The 22,480-nt window shown below is 47.2% G+C and overlaps 2 protein-coding genes across 2 annotated transcripts; both read left to right on the top strand.

The window, feature by feature from the left end:
- Positions 1-21: 21 nt before the first annotated feature.
- taf6l (TAF6-like RNA polymerase II, p300/CBP-associated factor (PCAF)-associated factor) lies at positions 22-7,984 on the top strand. Its single transcript, XM_060077141.1, has 11 exons — positions 22-624; positions 720-806; positions 1,022-1,172; positions 1,257-1,307; positions 2,180-2,274; positions 2,970-3,044; positions 3,451-3,671; positions 4,096-4,228; positions 5,333-5,461; positions 6,269-6,837; positions 7,453-7,984. The coding sequence occupies exons 1-11, from the start codon at positions 478-480 to the stop codon at positions 7,916-7,918; spliced, it is 2,124 nt and encodes a 707-aa protein (XP_059933124.1). The 5' UTR covers positions 22-477; the 3' UTR covers positions 7,919-7,984.
- A 3,508-nt stretch (positions 7,985-11,492) lies between these two features.
- LOC132475837 (EH domain-binding protein 1-like) lies at positions 11,493-20,910 on the top strand. The gene is made up of 8 exons (XM_060077194.1): positions 11,493-12,762; positions 17,686-17,743; positions 18,135-18,230; positions 18,322-18,375; positions 18,596-18,774; positions 19,063-19,202; positions 19,738-19,806; positions 20,469-20,910. The coding sequence occupies exons 1-8, from the start codon at positions 12,659-12,661 to the stop codon at positions 20,753-20,755; spliced, it is 987 nt and encodes a 328-aa protein (XP_059933177.1). The 5' UTR covers positions 11,493-12,658; the 3' UTR covers positions 20,756-20,910.
- The last annotated feature ends 1,570 nt before the right edge of the window (positions 20,911-22,480 follow it).

The raw sequence follows: 22,480 nt of genomic DNA, 5'->3' as shown, positions 1-22,480 counted from the left end.
CGCATAACTACTTCCGGGCCGTTCGTGGGGTCAAGTCTGCGACAGTTCCTTCCCCCACCGCACGTCAACAATGGATGAGGACAACATAGTGACCCAGAACCCAAGTTTACAACAACGGGAACAAGAAATTTAATGTGTTCGATCACTACGAAGGGACTAAAGTATATTTAAAAAGTCCAAGTACTAAAAATGTATTGCAGTTTCTCCAGTGACGGTACACCTTGGGCATTTGTACAGCCTTGACAGGCTTGGATCTGAGTGTTTGGAATTTGTGCTCAATGTATTCATGCCTTTTTCCAAACCTTAATGCAAACTGCTATACCTAGTCTTGTGTAAACACTTTACTGCTATTCTCTAAACTGTGGGTCTGCAGTCCAGAGCGCGCCGTGTCTGATTTTACTAGATAAGGCGCACGGAAACATCTCTAGTTGATTCGCTTATTCTCGAAAAGCATCGACCGGTAAAGTGTCCGTTAGCATGGCGGACAGGGAGGAACGCCGTTTCGCGGAGGTGCCTCGGGAGTCCGTCAAACTCGTGGCCGAGAGTGCTGGCGTGGAGCTCAGCGACGATGTGGCAGCCCTTCTGGCGGAGGATGTGTGCTACCGACTCAGGGAAGCGACCCAGGTGAGAAAGGCTCGATGGACCATCTGCACTATCTGTCCTGTTTCTACGTGTACGTGTAGAAGTGACACCTTTTCCTTTATATTTCATCAATTCAGAGTAGCTCTCAATTCATGAGACACGCCAAGAGGAGAAAGCTGACGGTCGAGGACTTCAACAGAGCCCTGCGGTGGAGCAATGTGGAGGTAACCGTAGTAGGGGGATGCTTTTAAGATCCAGCATGTTTAGCATCAGACAGCCTATTGCTCTATCAAAGGAACTAACTATTGAGGTTATTACTTTAAATCGTTCACTGCAGGGTGTTTGATGCCACAAATCCACATCTTTGCATGTGGACAATAGGCGTTGGAGTATGATGGTCGTTGGTCATGCTATTCCTTGTTCGTGTTTGTGTCACCAGGCCATCTGTGGCTATGGCGCCCAGGACGTCTTGCCCTTCCGTTCAATCAAGGAAGGGGAGCTGTTCTTCGTAGAGGACCGGGACATTAACCTGGTAGAGTTGGCTCTAGCCACCAACATCCCCAAAGGCTGTGCCGAAACGATGGTCCGAGGTAAGTCCCACTGGTCACCGCTCCAGTCTTCTTAACACTGTCAATCTGCTGTCAGTGGCTTATCTCGGTTTCTCTTCCCGATAGTAAATGTTTCCTACCTGGATGGTAAAGGCAACCTGGAGCCTCAAGGAACAGGTAATATACCACATCACGACACAGGTTAAAGGTGCTGTAGGTAAGATGTAAGTGCTATACTTTGAGTGTAATTTGTTAGAAAGGGCATAGCCATCGTCCACTATCGGCGAGTCAAATCTTCCGGATATTTTGTAAAACTCCAGGCCCCCCAATCCGTCGTGCAGACATTTCAGACGTTTCTTCTGAGTCCGTCATCGCATTCAGCCTTACCGCCTGTTTAGGTTCCCTGAGCCACATCCATCTCCATCCCCTGAACGACATCACCCGCACGAGCAGCCAAACCATCAGACTGGAGCAGGAGTCCCTGGGCAAGGTCACAGGCGACAGACAGTTGGTTGAAGGACCAACCGTTGCGACCCACCTCCCCTAGTTGGGACACAGATACAGGCCACCGCCGTTCACATTAATTTCTGCGATATTATTTTTTTATTTTATTTTGGTAATTCAAACTTTTTTAACCACTTGGTGGACCGTGGACCACATCTGAGATCAGACTGGCCACTTCACACTGCTTTTAACATGCACTTGTTTATCATAATGCACTTTTACGTCACATTTCTTGATGCAATGACATTTTCTTAATTGATCTCTTCCCCGATGGTTCAGGGAATCAAACTCGCCTGTCAATCAAAGATGCGCAATTGCAACACTTCTCAGAGAAACATAGGGAGGGAGGGGGGGTGCAGAGAGACATTGGACGTTTATTTGGTCTGTTTAGTTTCCAGACGTTGCAAGTTTCAGCCCTCTCATCACAGCCGTTGAATCTGGCCTACAACAGCTTTAACACGTTATTTTTTTCTATTGAAGACCCGTCCAAATGTTTTTAAATATATCATGAATGAATCCACGTGTTCCTCTGTTCATCACCACAGTTCCCAGCGCTGTGCAGACCCTCTCTGACGACCTTCTGAAATACTACCAGCAGATCACACGCGCCATCCTGGGTGAGGACCCCCACCTCATGAAGGTACAGCTTTGAATCCCCCCCCCCCATAAAAAATGGTGGAAGACTGCACCCACCTCCGTTTTCTGCCATTATTGTATTTAGAAAAATGACAATAATGTGGAAAAATACTAATGGCAAAACAGTGTTCTGCATAAGAGAATCACAAACTAACATGATGATACTGTGGGTGGCATTAGCTCATGAATGGCTATTAGACTAAATGTAGGAATTGTATAAAGGAAAAAAGGTACACAAGGGACTTAATAATATCCAGTTCATATTTGATCATGTAAAACAGAAGCAACAACGTGAAACCCAAACCGTTGGATAGGAGCAAATTTCAGACCAAAAACCTGTGTTTGCGTTAACATTAAAGCCATTGGGGTCTAATGGTGCCCTTACATGCTGTTTGTGGGGATGCTGTGACACGCAGTCATGATGGGATGACCCAGCTTCAACTGGAACCCCTGCAGCAGAGTCCTCACCTCACTAGAACCTATCTGATGGCACATCCTGGCTCTGCACGCGCACGTGAGCACCGTGCACGCGCACGTCAGCACCGTGCACATGCACGTTGTCACCGTGCACATGCACATTGTCACCGTGCACGCGCGCATCAGCATCGGCACTGTTTATTGTTTGAGTGAGTGCCTGTACTGTAATATACGCCTAATATATAACACATGGGTAATCCTCTGAATGTTAATCGGTTTCAGGTGGCTTTGCTTGACCTCCAGTCTAACTCCAAGATGGCGGCCTTGCTGCCGTATTTTGTTTACGTCATCAGCGGGGTTTGTTTTCAGTCTTTGAATTATTTACTTCACCGGTTCACATACATACAAATAAAGTGCACATGAGCTCAGGCTATACGTATGGCCGCGATGTTTCGCTGTGAAAATAGCTTTCTGGCAACATTTAATCCGCAGGAAAAAGTGGGAACAATTTTGAAACAAGTAAATAAGTGAAATAAGCAATTCTACACACTTGTGTAAATAAGTATTCATCCCGCAATTCTATGATTATAGAAATAATGTTCTAATTCTCATCCCAACAATCTATATTTATTGTAGAATCAATTAACAATGATTCGATTCATGAAGATAACATGAATTATATCAAGAATATTTATACTGATAACATGATAGTCTACAGTAGCGGCTCCCTAACCTTTGACCCCCCCCCCCCCCCCCCTTGCAGGTGAAGTCGGTGAGCCACGACCTGGAGCAGCTCAACCGGCTGCTGCACATGGTGAAGAGCCTCATCCAGAACCCCTACCTCTACCTGGGCTCCTACGTGCGCAGCCTGGTGTCCAGCGTCATGTACTGCATCCTGGAGCCGCTGGCCGCCTCCATCAACCCCCTCAACGACCACTGGACCCTCCGCGACTACGCAGCCCTGCTGCTCAGCCACATCTTCTGGTGAGGCCCCGCCCCCCAAGCCGCGGTGCGTTCAGGGGCACCTCGGAAAGTCGTGTTTTCGTCTCGTGTGTGTGCTGTTGGCAGTGCGTCGCTCGTGGATGGTGCTTTGTTCTTGGAGGATTTCAGGAAAAATGTGAGGGGAATGTTTTGAGAAAGCATTTCTTCTGCGTAAAGTTGTGTATAACTCCAAGGATTTCTTTTGGTTGGCAGGTGCAAATCTTTCCCGATCTACTTATATCCTCCAGTATGACGAATACTAATAACCTAAAGGCAACCCTTTGTACAGTTTGGCCTTTTATGGACTAGATAATCAAGAGGGACAGGGAAGGGAGGGTGGGGAGGGAAATTTAATCTAAATCTCTTTTTTTTAAAGCATGTAGAGGTGGAACTTTATTAATTATCACCGTTCATTTGAACCGGTCAGGTCCCATGGAGACCTGGTGAGCGGGCTGTACCACCAGATCCTGCTGTCCCTCCAGAAGGTCCTGTCGGACCCGGTCCGCCCCCTGTGCTCTCACTACGGGGCGGTGGTGGGGCTCCACGCCCTGGGCTGGAAGGTACCGTCTAACCCTTATTCCTCCATTTCATTGTCTTTATGATCCGTTCCATTTTTTCCCAATCCTTCAATTAATTAATTAAGACTTAGGTTTTAATACGATTTTAACATTCTCTGCAAACATTTAATCTTAACTCCTCTCATAATGTTCACACTACTTTAAAATGTAACCAGTGTATTCTTCTTGTTTTATATCTTTTTTACACAACGTTTTAAGTTTTAATCGTGTGGAATTTCAAATACACACACATGGGATGTTCCATTTGCACCTTTGGACCACTAGAGGGCAGACCAACGTCTACTGCGACTGTCTACAACTCCTCTAATATTTACACTCCATACACATATTAAACCTCTAACTGTGGAGCTCAACTTGGTGATTATGGACGGCTCATAAAAAGTATTATCACAATTGCTTCGATATTTAATAAGATGGCTAACTTGGAAACGCTCCATATACACATACAGTGTAGCCCCTGTAACCATGGGAACCATTATAAAAAACCTGCCAGAGATTCCATAGGGCGGAGAGTCTTGACGTTTGTCCCCAGTGTATTCTGCTTGGCAGCAGATGATGCACACACACAATTAGGAACACTGCTTTGTGCTCGCATACTAAACATACATAAATTATAAATGGACTCCTACTAGTGCTACTAATGCTATTGCACATTACCTTACGGTACATCACTGACGTTTTTACAATAAGTGCATTCAACCAGGAAGCAACAAACCAGAAATTCCCACAATCACGCGAGAACATAAAATAAACCCAATTAGCAAAACCACTTAAAGTGCCACATTATAAACGCATTATAAACACAACATTATAAACACATTATAAACACACTGTGTTATTTTATTTTCCACAGCCAACATTCAACCTCGAATGATGAATTATTCAGCGTTGGGCAGAAGACCTATAGGGTCTAATCTAGTCTGTATGGACTCCCTCGGGGAGCTCGGGGAGCCATTTTGGATCCGGGTGGAGCCAACATGGGGGATGGTGGCTGATCGGTCGCTGTGTGTGTGTGTGTGTGTGTGTGTGTGTGTGTGTGTGTGTGTGTGTGTGTGTGTGTGTGTGTGTGTGTGTCTGGGTCCCCAGGCGGTGGAGAGGGTGCTGTACCCCCACCTGCCGGCCTACTGGGCCAACCTGCAGGCGGTGCTGGACGACTACTCTGTGTCCAACGCCCAGGTGAAGGCGGACGGACACAAGGTCTACGGAGCCATCCTTGTAAGTACCACAACCCCGGAAAATAACCTCCGACGAGGACGAATGGGTGGAAGGCAGCGGTGTAATGGTTGACACTGTTTTGGGGGTTGATAATATAGGCAAAGCAAGGCAACTTTATTTATGCAGCACTTTTTACACACGAGGCAGACTCAAAGGGCTTCACATTGAAACACTTGCATTGACCACACAATAAAATGAAGTAATAAAATACAATACATATGTAAGAGAAAATAAGACAATATAACGAAAAGTTGGAAAATATTTTTTCTGTGGGTAAATATTAAGAGTTATCGTGATTCACCGGGAAGCAGGACGGGCCCTATTTCAAGAAGCTAGATTTCCAGTGCCACCGGATACGTTTGAATTCAGCGGAACCCATGACTTTTGGTTTCATAATCCACCATTAGACTACGCTCAGTTCGGTTACCATGGCGACTCATGCCGTCAGCCTCACCTGCAGCAAACCCTGGTTCACGGCGGGTGAGCTCTGAGATAACCCCGCCCACGGCTGCAGTCAGCGGGGACTTCTTGCTATCGGCTCATTGGTTGAGACCATGGCAACAAACGACTTCAAATGATCACATCCAATGCCTCCTTGTTAGTTATTCAGAAGCTCTCAGAAGCTCTTCCTCGTTATTAGTTTGTCCGCTTTATCCCTGGACCTAATGTATCCTCCTTCTGTCGCTGATACTCATGAACTGAACTTTAGGAGCCATGTATTTACAACCTTTTGATACGATATCCCCATCATATCCCACGCTGTCCCTCCTGGTCCAAACCCGTCCTGACTGACTGTGTCTCCCCCAGGTGGCGGTGGAGCGGCTCCTCAAGATGAAGGCCCTCTCCCTGTCCCCGCCGGCCGAGGGGGCCCGGGGCCCCGGCGCGGGCCGGCAGGACCCGGGCCCCGGGGCCCCGGGCCACCGGGCCAGCTCCCCGGGCCTCACCCCCCCGCCGGAGCCCCTGTCGGAGGCGGCGCTGGGCATCGCCAGCCACCTGCAGGCGGGCGGCGCCGGCTGCCCCTGGGAGGCCTGGAGCCCCGTGCCGCTGCCCGCCATGTACGGCGAGCTCTACTCCTTCTTCGGGGACAGCCTGGCGGTCCGCTTCAGCACGGGGCCCGGCGCCGAGGGCCGCGGGCCGGGCGGCGGCGGCGGCGGTGGCGGCGGCGGGCCGGGGGGCGTCTCCCCGCCCCGCGCCCTGCCCCAGCTGGGCATGGCGGCCAAGGACCCCCCCCCAGGCCCCGCCCACCCGGACACGGCCCGCAAGATGCCCCAGCTCACGGCCAACCTGAGCCTCAGCCCGCGGCGTGACGGGAGCCCCCGCGGTGGCGGGGCCGCCGAGCCCGCCCCCCCCAGCCTGGCGGCCACGGGCCTCAGCAGGTAGGCACGGCCACGGTACCCTGCTTCTGATTGGTCCCTCCCAGACAGCGAGCGTATGGGGCGATGCGGCCACTGGGACGGAGCCCAGAATGCTACAGAATCCCTGGACTCCTATTGGTTAACTTGTGCAAATACTAAGGGCGTATATTGCAAGTTATATTAGATAGATTGGTATTGTCAAGACCTCCGCCATTTTGGGAGCATAGGAGTATTTGAATGTTATTATTTAGGTAGTCATTATTTTTTTATATATTGTTGTGACATTATTGTGTTTTTAATTGAACTGCCGAACAGTTGTCATGCGTGTTGTGACAAAACAAAACATCCCATGATGCGTTGTGATGTAGAAACCCTTTGCAGTCTGGTCCTAAAGCGTAGGGTCTCATTGTGTAATGTAATACCAAACCAGGAAGTCTCCAGTCCCTTTAAAGGGCGTCTCCCCTCTGCCCTCGGCCTCTAACGCCGCGTGCGTAATGTCGGAACAGCCCCGACCGGCTCGGTCATCAGACATAACATAGAATAACTTTTGGTAAAAGGTATTTAATGTAGCAACGTAGCCCAGTTCTGTCCTCATCGATGACCTCTTCCCCTCCCCCTTCCTCCCTCTGTCCTCAGGCCGCTGGCCCGCTCTTCCTCCTCCTCCTCCTCCTCCTCCTCGGCCCAGCGCTCCCGGGCCTCCTCGTCCCGGCCCGGCCAGCGCGCGGCGGGCCCGTCCCGCGACGTCTTCCCCAAGGCCCGCTTCACCGCCCCGCCGGCCGGGGGCGGCGCGCCCACCTTCGCCTTCCTCATCGGCGGGCGCCAGATGGGCCGCCGCTGCCAGGGGAGGCGGCCGTTCCTCACGGCGTTCGCGCCGGCCGCCCCGGCGCCGCCCTCCCTGACCGCCTCCGTCCCCGCCTCCTCCTCCTCCTCCGCTCTCGCCGCCGCCGCCACGGGCGCCACGGCCGTAGCTCCGCCCCCGGCGCCACCGCTCCCTTCCCTGCCGCCGCGAACCTACGCCCACAAGCTGCCCGTCATCGGCAGGGTGAGCAAGCCGGTGCGGCGCTGGGCCTGCTCCCACTACTCCCTCCACCTGCCCCTCTGAGCCTGCAGGGGGCGCTGTGTACATAGCTCTCAGTTTGATAGAATAATAAAAACAAAAAACATGGAATACCTGGTGGGTAGCTTCTCCTTGATTCGTATGAGTTGGGGCGCATTTTGGGGGGTTTGATATGCAGAGTAGATAAAGAAAAGAGACAAGAGTCGTCTACCTTAGATTTATTCTTCACCGTTCCGCAACAGAAATTGCTCCGTAATGGTCACCTTATTAGTCAATTCCCGAAACAGCCACTGGGTGTCGCCATTAGACAATATGGTCTGACGCCATCTGTCAGGTTTTTTAACGAGGTCAAAAGGTTTATTTCGTCAGTTTTATTTGGCTTACCGTCAGATTCTACGTCCTTTTTTTTTAATCTGTGGAACTAAAAATGTCTTCCTTTTTTAAATAATCGTAACCATTTTTTTTAATGTGTCAGCAACAAAGCCTTATCACAGGTGGTCTACAAAGATATGCAGCCACCCTCTTGCTACGGCTCCATGTCTGACGACGCCTTCTGTTGTCACAAGGAGTTAAGTTATCGCGGTGGAGCAGCAGGGAAGGCTTCCAAATATAGGCCCATAACCAGGCTCTGAAATGAACACCTGCCCAGCGCAGCTCAATGGTCGCAGCAGATAAAGTAGATTTGAGCAGGGGTCAGCAACCATTTCAACATGCAGTGTCAGTTTGACATTTTCACGTTATTGAGTGTGCCTTAAGCAACAATATATCAAAAATGAAGCTGAATTATGACACAGCGACCAAAAACATTTCCAGGAGTCCTGGAATTGTATTATTTCCATGTAGTCCACAATCATCATTTTAAATGTTTTCAGAAACTCATTCAAAAACATATTTGCACTGTGAGAAATGTAAAAAACGAGAATATATGAGAATGTTGAAACCATCCACATCAATATCTTTAAGACATGTACAGCTTTGCAAAACCATGTGAAGGCGATGCATACAGCAACAACAGCACTTGCAACGATATTTTAAATATTTTCTTTTCTATTACTCACAATATAGGTTTAAAAACTATTAATTGATCCCATTTCAGAACACTGCTTTCTGTAATTAATTGTAACATATTTGCACTGGGAGGAAATGCCCAAAATAGAAAAAAAAATCGGTAGTAATGATTATGCTGCCACATTGTGCTGTGAATTTTTTTAATAATCAAAAAAATAAAAAAATATATATTATATATATTTTTTTTTTTCTTTTTAAGTGTGCCAATGATTATGCTGCCCCTTGCCAGTGGTGGCACGCGTGCCTAGGGTTGCCGACCCCTAGGTTACAGTAACTATAACCCATTACCCTTATGAGATTTTAACTTGACATTTCTTTTATATTTTACATTCTGAATAATTGAGACATATGGTACCACAATGTGAGGTTGTTACAGGAAGGTACTTTACCATTATTTGACCTGATCAAGCTGGACAAAAATAATTAAATCAAACTATTTAATGAATAAGACATGAAATGAAAGAAGGCTGATCACATCGTCAATCTATCTGTAGGCTTTTGCTATGAACGTACCGAATAGCAAACCAAAATAGTATTTTGGACATTTTCCATAACATAGGGTGATGCAACACTCCCAAACATCTTCATTTACTGAACTGACATTTGTTTTGATTTGAGAGCTATGCGGTCAGCGTTGGAAAGCAGAATGGTATTTCCTTCGGAGATCTTCTGTTCCGCCCATTATGTAGGGCAGGGATTTGATAGCACAAGCTTTTATCCAGTCTGGAAGGGTGGAGGAAATCAGGGATGAGACGCTATGAGTCTGGGCCCAGTCACGCCTTAATCTCTCGCTCACACACACGCACACGCACGCGCGCACACGCACGCACGCACGCACACACACACACACACACACACACACACACACACACACACACACACACACACACACACACACACACACACACACACACACACACACACAACCAGGTCATCTGTTTTATCTGGTTTCTACCTGAGGGTATTTGTCGAAGTGTGTGCTTTAAGGAGCGGTTTTCTCTCACCTGTAACTGAATACAGCTACTCAGCTTGTGAAACAGTATGTTCATAGACATAGATCGATAATGTGTTTCTATTGGTGGGGGTGGGCGGGAACAAATTGTAAATTGAATTAGGAAAGATAAAGCCGCATGATTAGCTAATATTACATTAAGAATTAATTTCTTTGGTTTCATTTCTATTGAACATTGAAATGACAATAAATAACGAAGGCAATCCCCTGAAACATGAGTAACCAAACACCTGAGTCATTGCACGGTTCACCACCATTGACACCATGCCCTTTAGGAGCGACTGTTATTACGCGCATGTACCCAGACGCGCGCACACACTGACTCGCACTCTCACACACATGCACGCAGAATAAGGGCTTGGATTGTTGGGTCACGTGATTCACCAATCAGCGGACATCCGTAGGCACAAAGCGTCCGTTGTATCGTAGCGTCGTGGGGCAGCGGGTTCTGACGACTCATAACATCATCTGCGGTGTGGTTCCTTGTCACCGTTTACTTGACAACGGTGCAGTTAACAACTGTTAATAGGGGCAGGCTGCGGGGGTTCGGGGGGTTCAACAATGCAATGCGCACTCTTTTTTGTTCGTGATTGTGAATCATGCTCTCATACCGGTTGGTTGGTGGGTGGGGGGAGAATCTGCCCATGTCTTTGGGCGTAATGGAGCGCTGTCCCGAGTGACAGGCGACAGGTGCCTGAGCGGAGCCTGGGCTATATTTACTAAGGTCACGGGCGACGTTTGGTTGGGGACTCTCCTGTATGTGTGCGTGATGAAAGCAATAGATCACGACTCCCCTCGAAGCGGGTGAATATCAGATTGGCGAAAGGCTCTGGGTGCCCTGAAACTGAGCACGTTTCTTTTTTGTTACAGGGAATAGTGCCAACGACATCTCGTGGCGAAACCTAAAACGTGGTATGGTATCTCTTCACACCCAATATGTTTTCAATCCAATAGGACGCCCTCACGTTCTTTGATGTATGCAAATGGTTAAATTATGAGCACACACACCCGGTACATTTACAAAGGCGACCTCAGTTCTGCTATGAACCTCTCCCGAACGCGTCAAAGAGCTGCTTCCTCTCTCCCGCATCCCCTTTCCTACAGGTGGCATTCAAGCACTTGCATGCCCTATAGATTATTTATTTTCAACAACAGGATGCACAGCGGGCCGCCGGTGTAGTGTGGCCGTCTAACAGGAAGTACATTAAGCCAGGGGGCCGTACTGTACATCCAACATAAACAAACCCAAAACATAGGTAAGATGTAGTTATTCCCAGCTCGGTGGAACAATGGTGGAGCTATATTAGGTGGATTCTCACACTTTTGTGCTCTGGGTGGGTGGACAGCATTGTGTGTGGCATTTTAAAGAGAAGTTGTTATGTATATTTAATGGTTATATATATATTATATTTTACATTTGAATGTAGCCTATATATGTGTGAGAATATTGCTTAACTTATGACAATGTAGTTCCATATAGGCCTATAGTAGCGCTGTGTTGTTATATATTAATTCCTGTGTAATGATACATGTACCATTAGTGTTATCTCACTCTGACATATTGTGTGCAGTGTCATTTTCTGACTTAATTGTCTCAAAGTCACAAACCATTTCAAAAACTCTTGTTTGTGAGGACAGCAGTTGACCAGTTTTTTCTCCACCACCGTAAACAGAAATCCAGCTCATAGAAGAAGGATGACTCCCTAGAGGTCTTTAACACAAACCCCACCCAAATCCAGCTGCTTCCTTGACTGGAGGGGTGGGGGAAAGGGTGGCGTAACTACACTGATGTCGGTGCTAGTCCACAACGTATGTGCTTGAGGCTAACGGACAAGTCACTCAACAATAGCTAAGCTACCGACTCTAAAGTGGTTGAGTTGTAACGTCATTATTTCCTTTATTTCCCCCTGTAGGTTAATACACCGCCACAACAGATGCATTAACCCACAATGGACTCATCGGTCCAGCATTGCGCTCTATGTTTTGATCTCACTGTTGACGGTTGAACAAGTTTTCCTACTGGTTTCCATTGAAATCCAGATATCATTGTTTGTTTTTAAGAGTATTTTGCATAGACCTGGGCATGCAACCTTTCCATACCAACAGGTGCGCTCTCTACAGACATTTACAAAGTTCCAGTCAAATGCGATGCATTGCTCGCCCTCATTAGGTAGGCCAACTGTAGCCTGAATATCACATTAAATTAAACAACCCCTGCCCCATTAGTAGTATTGAAATCTCTGCTTTGCTTGAACACAGACGGGACAGATCTGTGTATCTGTGTTGTGGGTCCTGAAGATAGCTAGATGCTCAGGCCATGACCTCAGTGGTGAGGTATCCTCTTAGCACTGGCAGTATGCATGATGAAAATATTGTCACCCTGCTCTATGCAGACCAGCTGGCCCCAGCCAGAACAGCGACGCGCGTTTGTTTTGCTGCTAATCCGTTGCATAGGGGGACATGTGAATACAGCGCAGCACTGTGTGTCTGTATGTGTGTAGGTGTGTGTGCGTTGCTCCACACACACACACACACACACTCCCGTCGCACAGAAGGGCAGAGAGCAGTTTCGGTTTTCTCTCTCCACATTGACGAGCCCACAGGGGTTGTCGACGCGCAAGACGTGGATAACTTTCATTCTTTCGTATCTTTCTTTCAACCCCACCGATGTCCGTTCACCCTGCACTTGATCCGAGAGCCCGAGCATGACTTCTGTTTGGAAACGGCTCCAGCGAGTGGGCAAGAAAGCCTCCAAGTTTCAGTACGCGGCGACTTACCAAGAACTACTGGTAGAATGCACGCACAAATGGTAAGACCCTCTCAGTGTTACACACGCTTTTTAGACTCTCTGTAAAGCCGATTGTGTTGTTAAGTTTAGGATCTGTATTTGTCGTGTCACACAATGACATCACGTCAGTTTCTGCGATCGCGATCAGCACTTCATCAGTGCTGGTGTCCACCCTATGAGGTTTAAACCAGATGCTGTTTGCAGGAAGCGCGTGGGGAACTGTGAAAGTCACGCCCGAGATGCCTTCAAGTGCAGCCTGTCTCAATAGATATCTGTATATAATACTGCTTACCGGGCAAGCACTTCCGCGTCAGTTGAACCATGTTGTATTGCGTGTGTCGTGGTATCTTGGTAGCCCTAATAACGTCTGTAACTTAAGGGGATGTTATTAAGATCGCTGCTACCCTGAGCCTCACAGGTTGAAGGCTGTGAACCATCGGTACCAGTTTCAGTACCTGTGACTTATTGTTAGTATAACGCCATGCACGGCAGGCTAGTCAGTTGTAAGCTCTACTGCGTCATACCATGCGATGAACAATATTCTGTTTCGGCTATTGGGTTATTATGATATAACCTTATTTGGTGTTTTAGTTTCGTTTATTGAGACGTGATCTATCATGTTGCTTGGGGCTGTGGTGCCACCGTTTAAATGCACGTAATGGGCGGATCGAAAATTGTTTTCGTAAAGTAAATATGCTGTAAATGCGATAATATGCCTGATTACGTGTGCAGAATGCACACATTTCAATTTGATCCCCTGATGTAATGCAATGAAGAAGCCGTCTCCTCATGTGACGCACTGACTCGTAGTCCTGGGTGCATCCACGAGTGAGTGATAAACACACGCACGCATAGACACATGCACGGCCGCCTGCGCGCGACTACACACGCAAACGCACGCACATAAACCCAGACGCGCATAACCAGATGCAGACGCACACAGACAGACGTGTGTGTGTGTGTGTGTGTGTGTGTGTGTGTGTGTGTGTGTGTGTGTGTGTGAGAGAGAACGTTAAAGCATGTAGGTAGAGCAAATGTAATGAGGTGTTGCCCTCATTACATCTACAAAAAATAAGAAAACTTGATTGTCTTTGTGTAATTAAAACATGCCTTAGCATTGTTGAATCAATGAAATTAGTGCTTATTGAAAAACAGAGGCGTCTGTGTCTAAAACCGCTTCTGAGACCTGAGGGAGAAAGTCAAGCTGTTCTGGCTGGCGGATCAGGGGTGCGTGTTTAGTTGTCACTTGTTGTTGTGTACTGTCTCTCCTCTGCTCTGCACATGGGCCCAGCTCCATTAAGCCCGGGCCTTGGCTTGCACCGCCGGCTAACACTTAGTTTACGCTACACACACAGTGTTTATCCCCCCCCCCCCCCCCCCACACACACACACACACTCACACACACACACTCTCTCTCTGTACATACTCTCATTATATACACCAGAAGCAGGTATCGACAGGCTTTGTTTCTCCTTCTTGGTTAGCTTTCATTCCGTTGGGCTGCTCTCATCAAACCAAAGATAGACCTGAGATTATTCTGGACTGGCCAGTTGGGGATTGCAACCGGCCAAGTGATGGTGTATCCTTGGGCCTGTGTCTCATGAGTCCTGTCGACTCATACACACTTGAATGACCTACATCTATTCAATACATTTTGCAGTGCGTTGAATATTTCCTCAACAGGTCAGTCAGGATTCGTCCAGATTGCTTAATAAACGATTTCTAGTTTAGCTTCATCGTGTGTGTGTGTGTGTATGTGTGTCCCAGGTCTGTACACGTTCAGTGTTTCTGCAGCAACAAGAACACTGCATCACACACACACACACACACACACACACACACACACACACACACACACACACACACACACACACACACACACACACACACACACACACTGAAACACACCTTCACAGCCAGGTGAGGAGGAAGGAAGTGCGTCAGCAGCATTGTGCTTTATTGTCTGTATTCGTGATAAGAGGATGCATCATTCAACCCAGGCCCTACGATCCCAGCATCCACAGGCAGCATCGACTCATGCCTATTAGCTAATAAGGTGATGAGTGATGAGCAGCGTGGAGCTGAGGGATTGATCTCCCGTCCACAGCCAATGCCTTTTGGCTGAATCATATCCTTTATGACTTGGTAACATTTAACAGAATGGCAGTAGATTGATCCATCTGGTACTAACTCATATTGAGTAGCAGGCAACAGATTAAATAAAGTCAGTCTAACCCATAGCACTGATTGCTGAAGAGTTGCTTCAGAGACTTGGAGGGTGTGGGTCATTGACAGCATAACGATTAATTAATAACCCATGTGCTCCATTTTAATACTATCAAGATTTACTCAGTGATTTAGCAGACTATTTTATTCAAAGCCACTTACAGGTTATGGCTGAGAAAGATCAGAGCACATTCCACATTTATTGCTTACCGGGCAATAAATGTTATTCCACAAATATTAAAATAATAATATAGAGGAACCTTAGGTATCAGAAATACAAATTAAATAACATTTTACACATTTCTGATATTAACTCTCATGTATCCGAACAAGGTGGCTCCCCATTGGTCGGATGAAGACAGGGGGTGATTCCAAGTGACAACTTTGAGATATGACGTTGTGCGGATGTTTGTGTTTCTCGCTCGGAGGAATGTGCACAATGTGAACCAGCTAGATGTTCACACACAGGCCAGAACTCATGAGATTGTTGTGGTTGTCAAACTGTGGAGTAAAGCAATAGTGTATCACAAAATAGATTAAAGGAAAGAATTTTCTTTAATCTATTTTCTTTGTGAGTGCGATGTGGTTAACGTGTATCCTCAGCCTCGATTCCCCCCCTTTACGCTACTGATTTCTTGAGGTTTTTATCTGTATCAGTTTGTTGACCAGATATGGTTCAGCCACACGCCGTCATAAGGTAATCATGTTACCTTGTGGTCGGACTTCCCATTAAGTAAACCTTGACACACTGGGCCACCCGGCACATCTATATATAAATGTGTGTTCATTCACAGAACAGCAGCAAAAACAAGCTCAACCAGGATGTACATTCAAGTAGTGGATGATAACCTACACATTGGGGTCTGGACATTAGCCTCTAACTTACAGCTTGACCTATAAGCAGGGCATTTGCTGAGGCATGGCTGAGCTGCTTGATGCCGACAGAGCCCAATAACTTCGCTCTAACAGTTCCATAATGTGTTGCACAACAGGTGCGGCCCGGCTTGTAAGCTCCTGTTGAGTTCAGTACGAGTCACTTCTATTTCTGGGCCCCCCCCCGTCCCTCTTTCGCACCCTCTCCCGGTTATAGGGAGAGGGTCTCTCTCCCTTCCCTCCCTTGCTCACTCTCTCTTTCTGTCCTTAATAATGTCCTTCCTCAATCCCCAAAGTTAGCCTTAGCCTAGCCTGTCCTGTTTTCTTACTTCTGTCCCTTGTGTATTGACCTAAGACCAGTTACAGTTGCTGCTAACACTTTGTAGCCATCGGCCCAGCCTCTCCTGCTCCCTTCTCTCTCTCTCTCTGCCCAGTCTTTTATGCTGAGCGCAGGCTAAGGGCTAACACTTGGCCTTAGCCTGATCCTAGCCTAGCCTGCTTTTCAAAAAAAATGACAATGAAGAAACAGTTTGCTGTATGCATGTGTAATAGGCTTTATGACAAGGTGATCACAGAAAATACAATATTAAGTACTTTAGAAGCAGAAAGTAGACCCTTTCGTTGATATACAAATTCAGAACAAATATTGGCCTTTATTATAATATATAATATATATTCTATATTAACGGGAAACCCAACACCATTTGTACCTTTGTTTGATTTCGATGACACCCTCTCTAGGTTAAACACATGCCATTGTATGCATAGCCTCTGATTGGCTGAGAGGGTTACCCTGTCACCTGCTGATTAGGTGGTGATGAGACACACCTGTGCCGCCTTATCTCTGCTTGTTCACATGGCGTTCAACCAGCAGCGGGAACGATCCATTGGCACATTGAGGGCTTGAAAATGCCTTGAAAACTCATTCATATGCGGTCCACAATGGGCCCCCATGTTACCGCCAGGTATGAGTGTGATGAGCCATGACAAGCCGTTTCAAACTCTGCCCTACCCAGATGTAGTTGAATGTACCAACTTGGAGGCTTGTCTATCTATCAAACATCTAGGGTGGACTCTCCCACATGTGATGTCACAGGGTCGCTGATCACTCTAACACCTGATTGTAAAATAGGGGCCCTTTAATAACTTTTTTATGAATAAAAAATATGGAATGGGAACATTCACAATCTATTATACGGAGAGGAACTAGCCATTGAGAGTTTAACCAAACAAAGATTTTTTTTTCTGCTTTGTATTATGAGAATGTGATCACATTTTGACCATTGACAAACCTTACGTTGCATGTTTTGACTATTGCTTTGCAAAAGCCTTAAGAGAAAAGACGTATTCTTTTTCTCCTTGTCCTTTCGGTCGTTCTCCTTGTCATGTTCTTAATCGTACAGTCTGGGTACAGAATAGAAATGAGTTTATGGTTGACCGCAATAACCCCTAAATTAATCTCACAGCCTAGCTCGCCCGGAGACAGCAGCCTCGACCCTCAAGAAAAGCATCAGAGGCAGAGTCCGCGGTCTGCGTCCCTGTCCCAAATCGTTATAATTCTATTGTCAAAAGGTTAACATAATAATATCCAAGACAACCCAACCACTAACATTTCTACATTTGTTTTTTTTGCTTGCTAAAATATTGCAGAAACTTTGCCCTGTCTATATAAGGAGTCCGCCTATAACAGCAGAAGTACATCTTAGTAAAATGATGACAGGCTATTCTTTGAGGAAGTGGTAGCCAAGTCGGTAACTGAAACTGAATTTTGTTTGCTCACTTCAGATGAATATTCATCTTCATTGTTTCACTTCACTCTCATTATTTCCTCTCTACACTTTCAGGCAGCCCGACAAATTGCGAGTGGTGTGGATCCGGAGAAACCGACGCCACAGCACAAAGGTAATGAGTAAAACCTCTGACCTCTCACCTCTGACCTCTCACCTCTGACCTATGCAAACCAAACATACAAATGCAGGCTATCATTTCAGAACCAAGATTTAAAGTTACATGTAGGCTTGTGGATGCAAGTGCGGGAAGATATTTATTGCTTCATTTATTGTCTAAAATTATGAACATTTGACAAATGTCACAGCTGGACTAAATGACAGAATAATAATAATCCTAATGATACATACATTCATAATTGATACAGAAAATAATTCTTCAAATACATTATTATTATAATGGCTATTCTACAATGATTTTTAACGAATTATTAGACAATGTATGAATCATTATCTGAATTATTCAGTTGTGTGTTTTTCACGCTTTTATTTTGACACTTGTCCAGCTCCACAGTTGGCAGCCTGGGATCCAGAACCCTTACCGGGGCACGGTGGTGTGGCAGGTCCCAGAGAGCGTGGACATCCCTATCACCCTCTTCAAGGTACCGCACTCATATGCAGGCTCCTTTACGTACCCCGCGGCCCGAGCCCTGAGTTGTCTAAAGGTTTCTCCATTTGGTTTGTGGCCCTCAGGATCCCACCGCGGAAGAGTTTGAAGACAAGGACTGGACGGTGATCGTTGAAGATGTGAGTTCACCACACGTCTGCTTGTCGAAAACGTTACGTTCAATTGTGAATCTGTTTGGCAGACCTTTGGCTGTAATCGTTTTCATCAATGTATTGATTAAGAGACTGTGTGTATGATTGGATGAATCTAATGTATCTGGGTCTAAACAATAAGAGCATTTGTGACGAATATCATTACGGATTTCATTTTATTTTTTGTTTTCTATTTCTTCCCTGACAGGAGACAAAGGGCCGTAGGAAGGTTCTGGCATCGGCAGACGTGAACATGAAGAAATACGCGAGCGCAACGCAAGCCAAGTACGACATGGTCCTGAAACTGAAGCCGATGTCGGTGAAGGTCGTGGAGGCCACTCTGAAGCTCACCCTGTCTTGTATTTTCCTCAAGGAGGGCAAGGCCACGTAAGTCCACTCTGAATCATCTTCTTGTACACCGAAATAAATGAAATAAAGGAGAGAATAGGCACGTTATAGGTGCCATTGACTGGGTTCTCAGACCTGTAGGAAATGGAATCCTCACACCTTTTGTCTTAGACATAAGGGCATGTGATGAAACGGACTTGCATGACCGGTGAGGTGGACAGACAATCAGAGACAGCAGTGCCACAGTGTTCGTCGGATGCATTTCTTTGTGTTTTTCGAGGTGGATTCGAGCGCCTGTTTGACTTGAAGATGATGTTTTACCTCCAGAGACGAAGACATGCAGAGCTTGGCCAGCCTGCTGAGCTTGAAGCAGAGCGACATCGGAAACCTGGACGACTTCAGCGATGAGGAGGCCGGCGACGACCGAAGAGCCACCTTCGGAAGCGGATTGGCTCACCCCGTGACTGGTACATAAAACAACCATAAAACAGGACACCGTGGTTTTATTCGAGTTGAAAGAAAAAATAAATAAATAAATGCCTAGGTGAAAAATCACAACAGGACTTCTAATGACGCTACCTTTTTAGTTTTTATTGGACACGACTATTCCTGTTTTGTTTATGAGGAGGAAATAAGGCAAACAGGTGCACAGTTGTTTGCATATGGTCTGCACCAGCACAAATTTGGAGACCGTTTCTGATCAGGGAGGCAAATCAGACAATTTTAGGGTTTAAATTTAGACTAAACTGCTGCAAAAGAGCAATTGGCTATTTTGAGTCGTAATGTCCCCAACCAAAATAAAACACACACACACACACACACGCACACGCACACGTCCCGCAGCTTCCTTATTTTCTCTTTAATTTTCCCAACGTGCTCTTTCCTGCTTCTGCCCCTCTGCTATTTTCCCTTCGTCACCGATCCCTTTCTTCCCTTCTTCCTTCTTACCTCACCCCCCTCCCTCCCACTTGTCCCACGTGGTCCGGCCCTCAAACCAAGTAGACCCCGACCCCCCCAACAGCCGGATCCGGGACGCAGCCTGGAGACCGGTTCTGGACCCAGGGCCCCCAGGTACCATAGTTGCCCCTGGACTTGGGTCTCCGCGGGGCCCCACCACAACTCCCTCCACGCCATTCCATTCTTCAGCACCTCATTCGTTCATGCAGTCATGCATTCATTACGCATGAGTAGACTTCACGGGCACGATGTCGGAGGGATATTCATTCACGGACTGATCTGGTGTTCTGAATCATCCTAGTCACCAGTGATGGGTATTTCCATTCACACCATGGGGAGCAGCAAGTATTGTTTGAATCTTGCTGTAGCTGGTCCATGGTATCAGATGCTGTTCTAAACGTGTACAATAATACATGAATGACAGGCAATCAGAGCTGCAATTATAGATATCCCAAGTGACGAAGCAGCTTTTCTTGTAGGGCTACTGTCCTGTTGCTTCTCCTGGTTAAATAAAGGTTTAAATACATCCTAAAAAAGAATATTTGCAACAGCGTCATATAAAGCGGGCTAATCAGGATTTAGTTGTGTTTTGGTTGACGTAAAGTGTTGCATTCCTACCGCAGTCGGAGGGAAGAGTATCTGAGAGCTAATCCTGACCCATTCCATCCCAACACCTCTCCTCTCCTCCCCTTCTTCACCTCCCCTCCTCTGCCTCATCCTGCCTCTCCTGCACCTCTGTGCTCCTCCCTTCACTCTCCCCCCCCCCCCCCCCCAAGTGGTGGGATGGGGCGGCCCTGCCAACGCCACCTCCACCTTCACCCTCCTGACCCATCCTCATGCCCCGCCCGCCGCCAGCTCACAAGCCCACCCCGGGCGCCGCCCCGGCGAGCCCCGCCCCTCGCCCTATGCGTACTCCCTGCCGGCGTTCACCCGCGCCCACCCCCCCGCCCTGCCCAAAATCTTCCAGCCCGGCGCGGCCTCAGGTATTGGCCGGCGAATTTGCGTTTGTGTGAAAGTGTCACTTTTAGTCCTTTTTTGGTTTGTCTATTTAAAGGTGCTGTAGAGAGAGAGAGAGAGAGAGAGAGAGAGAGAGAGAGAGAGAGAGAGAGAGAGAGAGAGAGAGAGAGAGAGAGAGAGAGAGAGAGAGAGAGAGAGAGAGAGAGAGAGAGAGAGAGAGAGAGAGAGAGAGAGAGAGAGAGAGAGAGAGAGAGAGAGAGCGCATTCCCTCTCCACTCCCTCCCTCCTTACGAGGAGAAGTGTCTCATTCACACACCAGTGATTGACAGGCATGACGGATTACCCGAAAGCAATCAGGGTAGAGATGCACTGATTGGTCAGAAATAAACAGGGTGCGGTCTAATATCAATTTCGTCTCATAATGACGAAGGTGCTGTCAACGCAAAACTGATATTATCAGAGCGTTTCATTCAACAGCTTATGTCCGACAAGGAATTTCTGACTGATGCCACTCTTTAAGTCCTTGGCAATTTGTAGGCAACACTGCAACCCCTCTAATACCCCACACACCTCACACATATGGACATAGTATAATTGTTCATAGACACGCATCATGCATGGGTGTGTGGGTCTCATTTGATTTTGGTGTTTGGGGTGAGTGGAGTGCTATGTGAGGCAAACACATCAGGCATGTGTGTGAATATGAACCATAGGTTCATAACGGCATGAAATAACTCATTGCAAGTGGTGGGCCGGTCAGGAGATTACCCCTCTGATTAGGATTTCTAGGAAAACCGAAGGAGTAAGATAGGAAAGAATCAGCATGGCCGCGTTATGTTGTGTCAGCCTGGGCTAGCAGAGCGCAGACTGCCCTGCCCTGCAAAGCGAGGAGTTATGTAACCTGGTGTGTGTGTGTGTATCTTTGGTGGGTCAGGGGCACCCCCTGCTTGTTTTGCTCATCACTGCAGCCGCACAGGGAGCAGGAAGGGACGTGTGCCCGTGCATGCAGAACACCAAGGTACCCGCAGAGCCGGGTAGCGGAAGAGCCGGGAATGAATTCAGCCCTTCACAGATGCATTCACGCCGTCACATATTCACAGATTCATCCGTTTACATTCAATCACTCATTCCTCCGCTCCTTCACACAGTCACGCATTCACTCACTCCTTCGCTCACTCTTTCACACGATCACCCGATCGTGAATCAACTCATGCAGCCATTCGCCAAACTCGTGCATTTCATTAGTTTTTTGTTTCCCCCTGAGCTGACGACACGTTGCTACATTCTTTATTTCATCACCTCACTTCCTCAGCAACCAGCTGTTTTTCTATATTTTTTTTGTGTGAGAGCGACATTAGATTGTTTCTGGATTTAATCCGACCTCGTAGACCACGAAGCCTCTCTAGGAGACCCTGGGTCCCCTCGCCCTATCCCTCTCTGAGGCAGCGAGCCCCATGTGGACACACCCCAGCAGTCCTCCGCTGGAATGTTGTTGTTCGGAATCCGTCCGAGCGCTTCCCCGCGGCCCCTGTCGGCCCTCTGTTGGGCTCTTCAGTGCTCGTCCTCTCGCCCTTTTATATTTACAATTAGGGCATCTAGGAGACGCTGTGATCCAAACCGACTTACAATCACTACATTTGTACTAAGAAAGCCAAACAATATATTGCTGTGGGTACAGTAAGGATGTTCATAGAACCAGGTGCAAAGCGCTAACAATCGCTCGGTTAAACCCATTCCCCGTACACAACAAAGATAGCAAACATAACTAAGTACTATAGGTAAATACGACATACAAGGAGTGTGTACATTAAGGGCCAGGATGTACACGATA

Source organism: Gadus macrocephalus, chromosome 17, assembly GCF_031168955.1.
Source record: "Gadus macrocephalus chromosome 17, ASM3116895v1".
Lineage (NCBI taxonomy): Eukaryota > Metazoa > Chordata > Actinopteri > Gadiformes > Gadidae > Gadus > Gadus macrocephalus.
The sequence above is the reverse complement of the archived record's forward strand: the minus strand, read 5'-3'. Positions and strand labels throughout refer to the sequence as shown.

Bases quoted from the DNA above. Each gene is read 5' to 3' on its own strand.
- taf6l (XM_060077141.1), top strand. From the start codon at position 478: ATGGCGGACAGGGAGGAACGCCGTTTCGCGGAGGTGCCTCGGGAGTCC. The intron at 1,173-1,256 runs GTAAGTCCCACT...TCTTCCCGATAG, and splicing joins TGCCGAAACGATGGTCCGAG to TAAATGTTTCCTACCTGGAT. The intron at 2,275-2,969 runs GTACAGCTTTGA...AATCGGTTTCAG, and splicing joins AGGACCCCCACCTCATGAAG to GTGGCTTTGCTTGACCTCCA.
- LOC132475837 (XM_060077194.1), top strand. From the start codon at position 12,659: ATGACTTCTGTTTGGAAACGGCTCCAGCGAGTGGGCAAGAAAGCCTCC. The intron at 18,231-18,321 runs GTACCGCACTCA...TGTGGCCCTCAG, and splicing joins TCCCTATCACCCTCTTCAAG to GATCCCACCGCGGAAGAGTT. The intron at 19,807-20,468 runs GTACCATAGTTG...CCCCCCCCCAAG, and splicing joins TCTGGACCCAGGGCCCCCAG to TGGTGGGATGGGGCGGCCCT.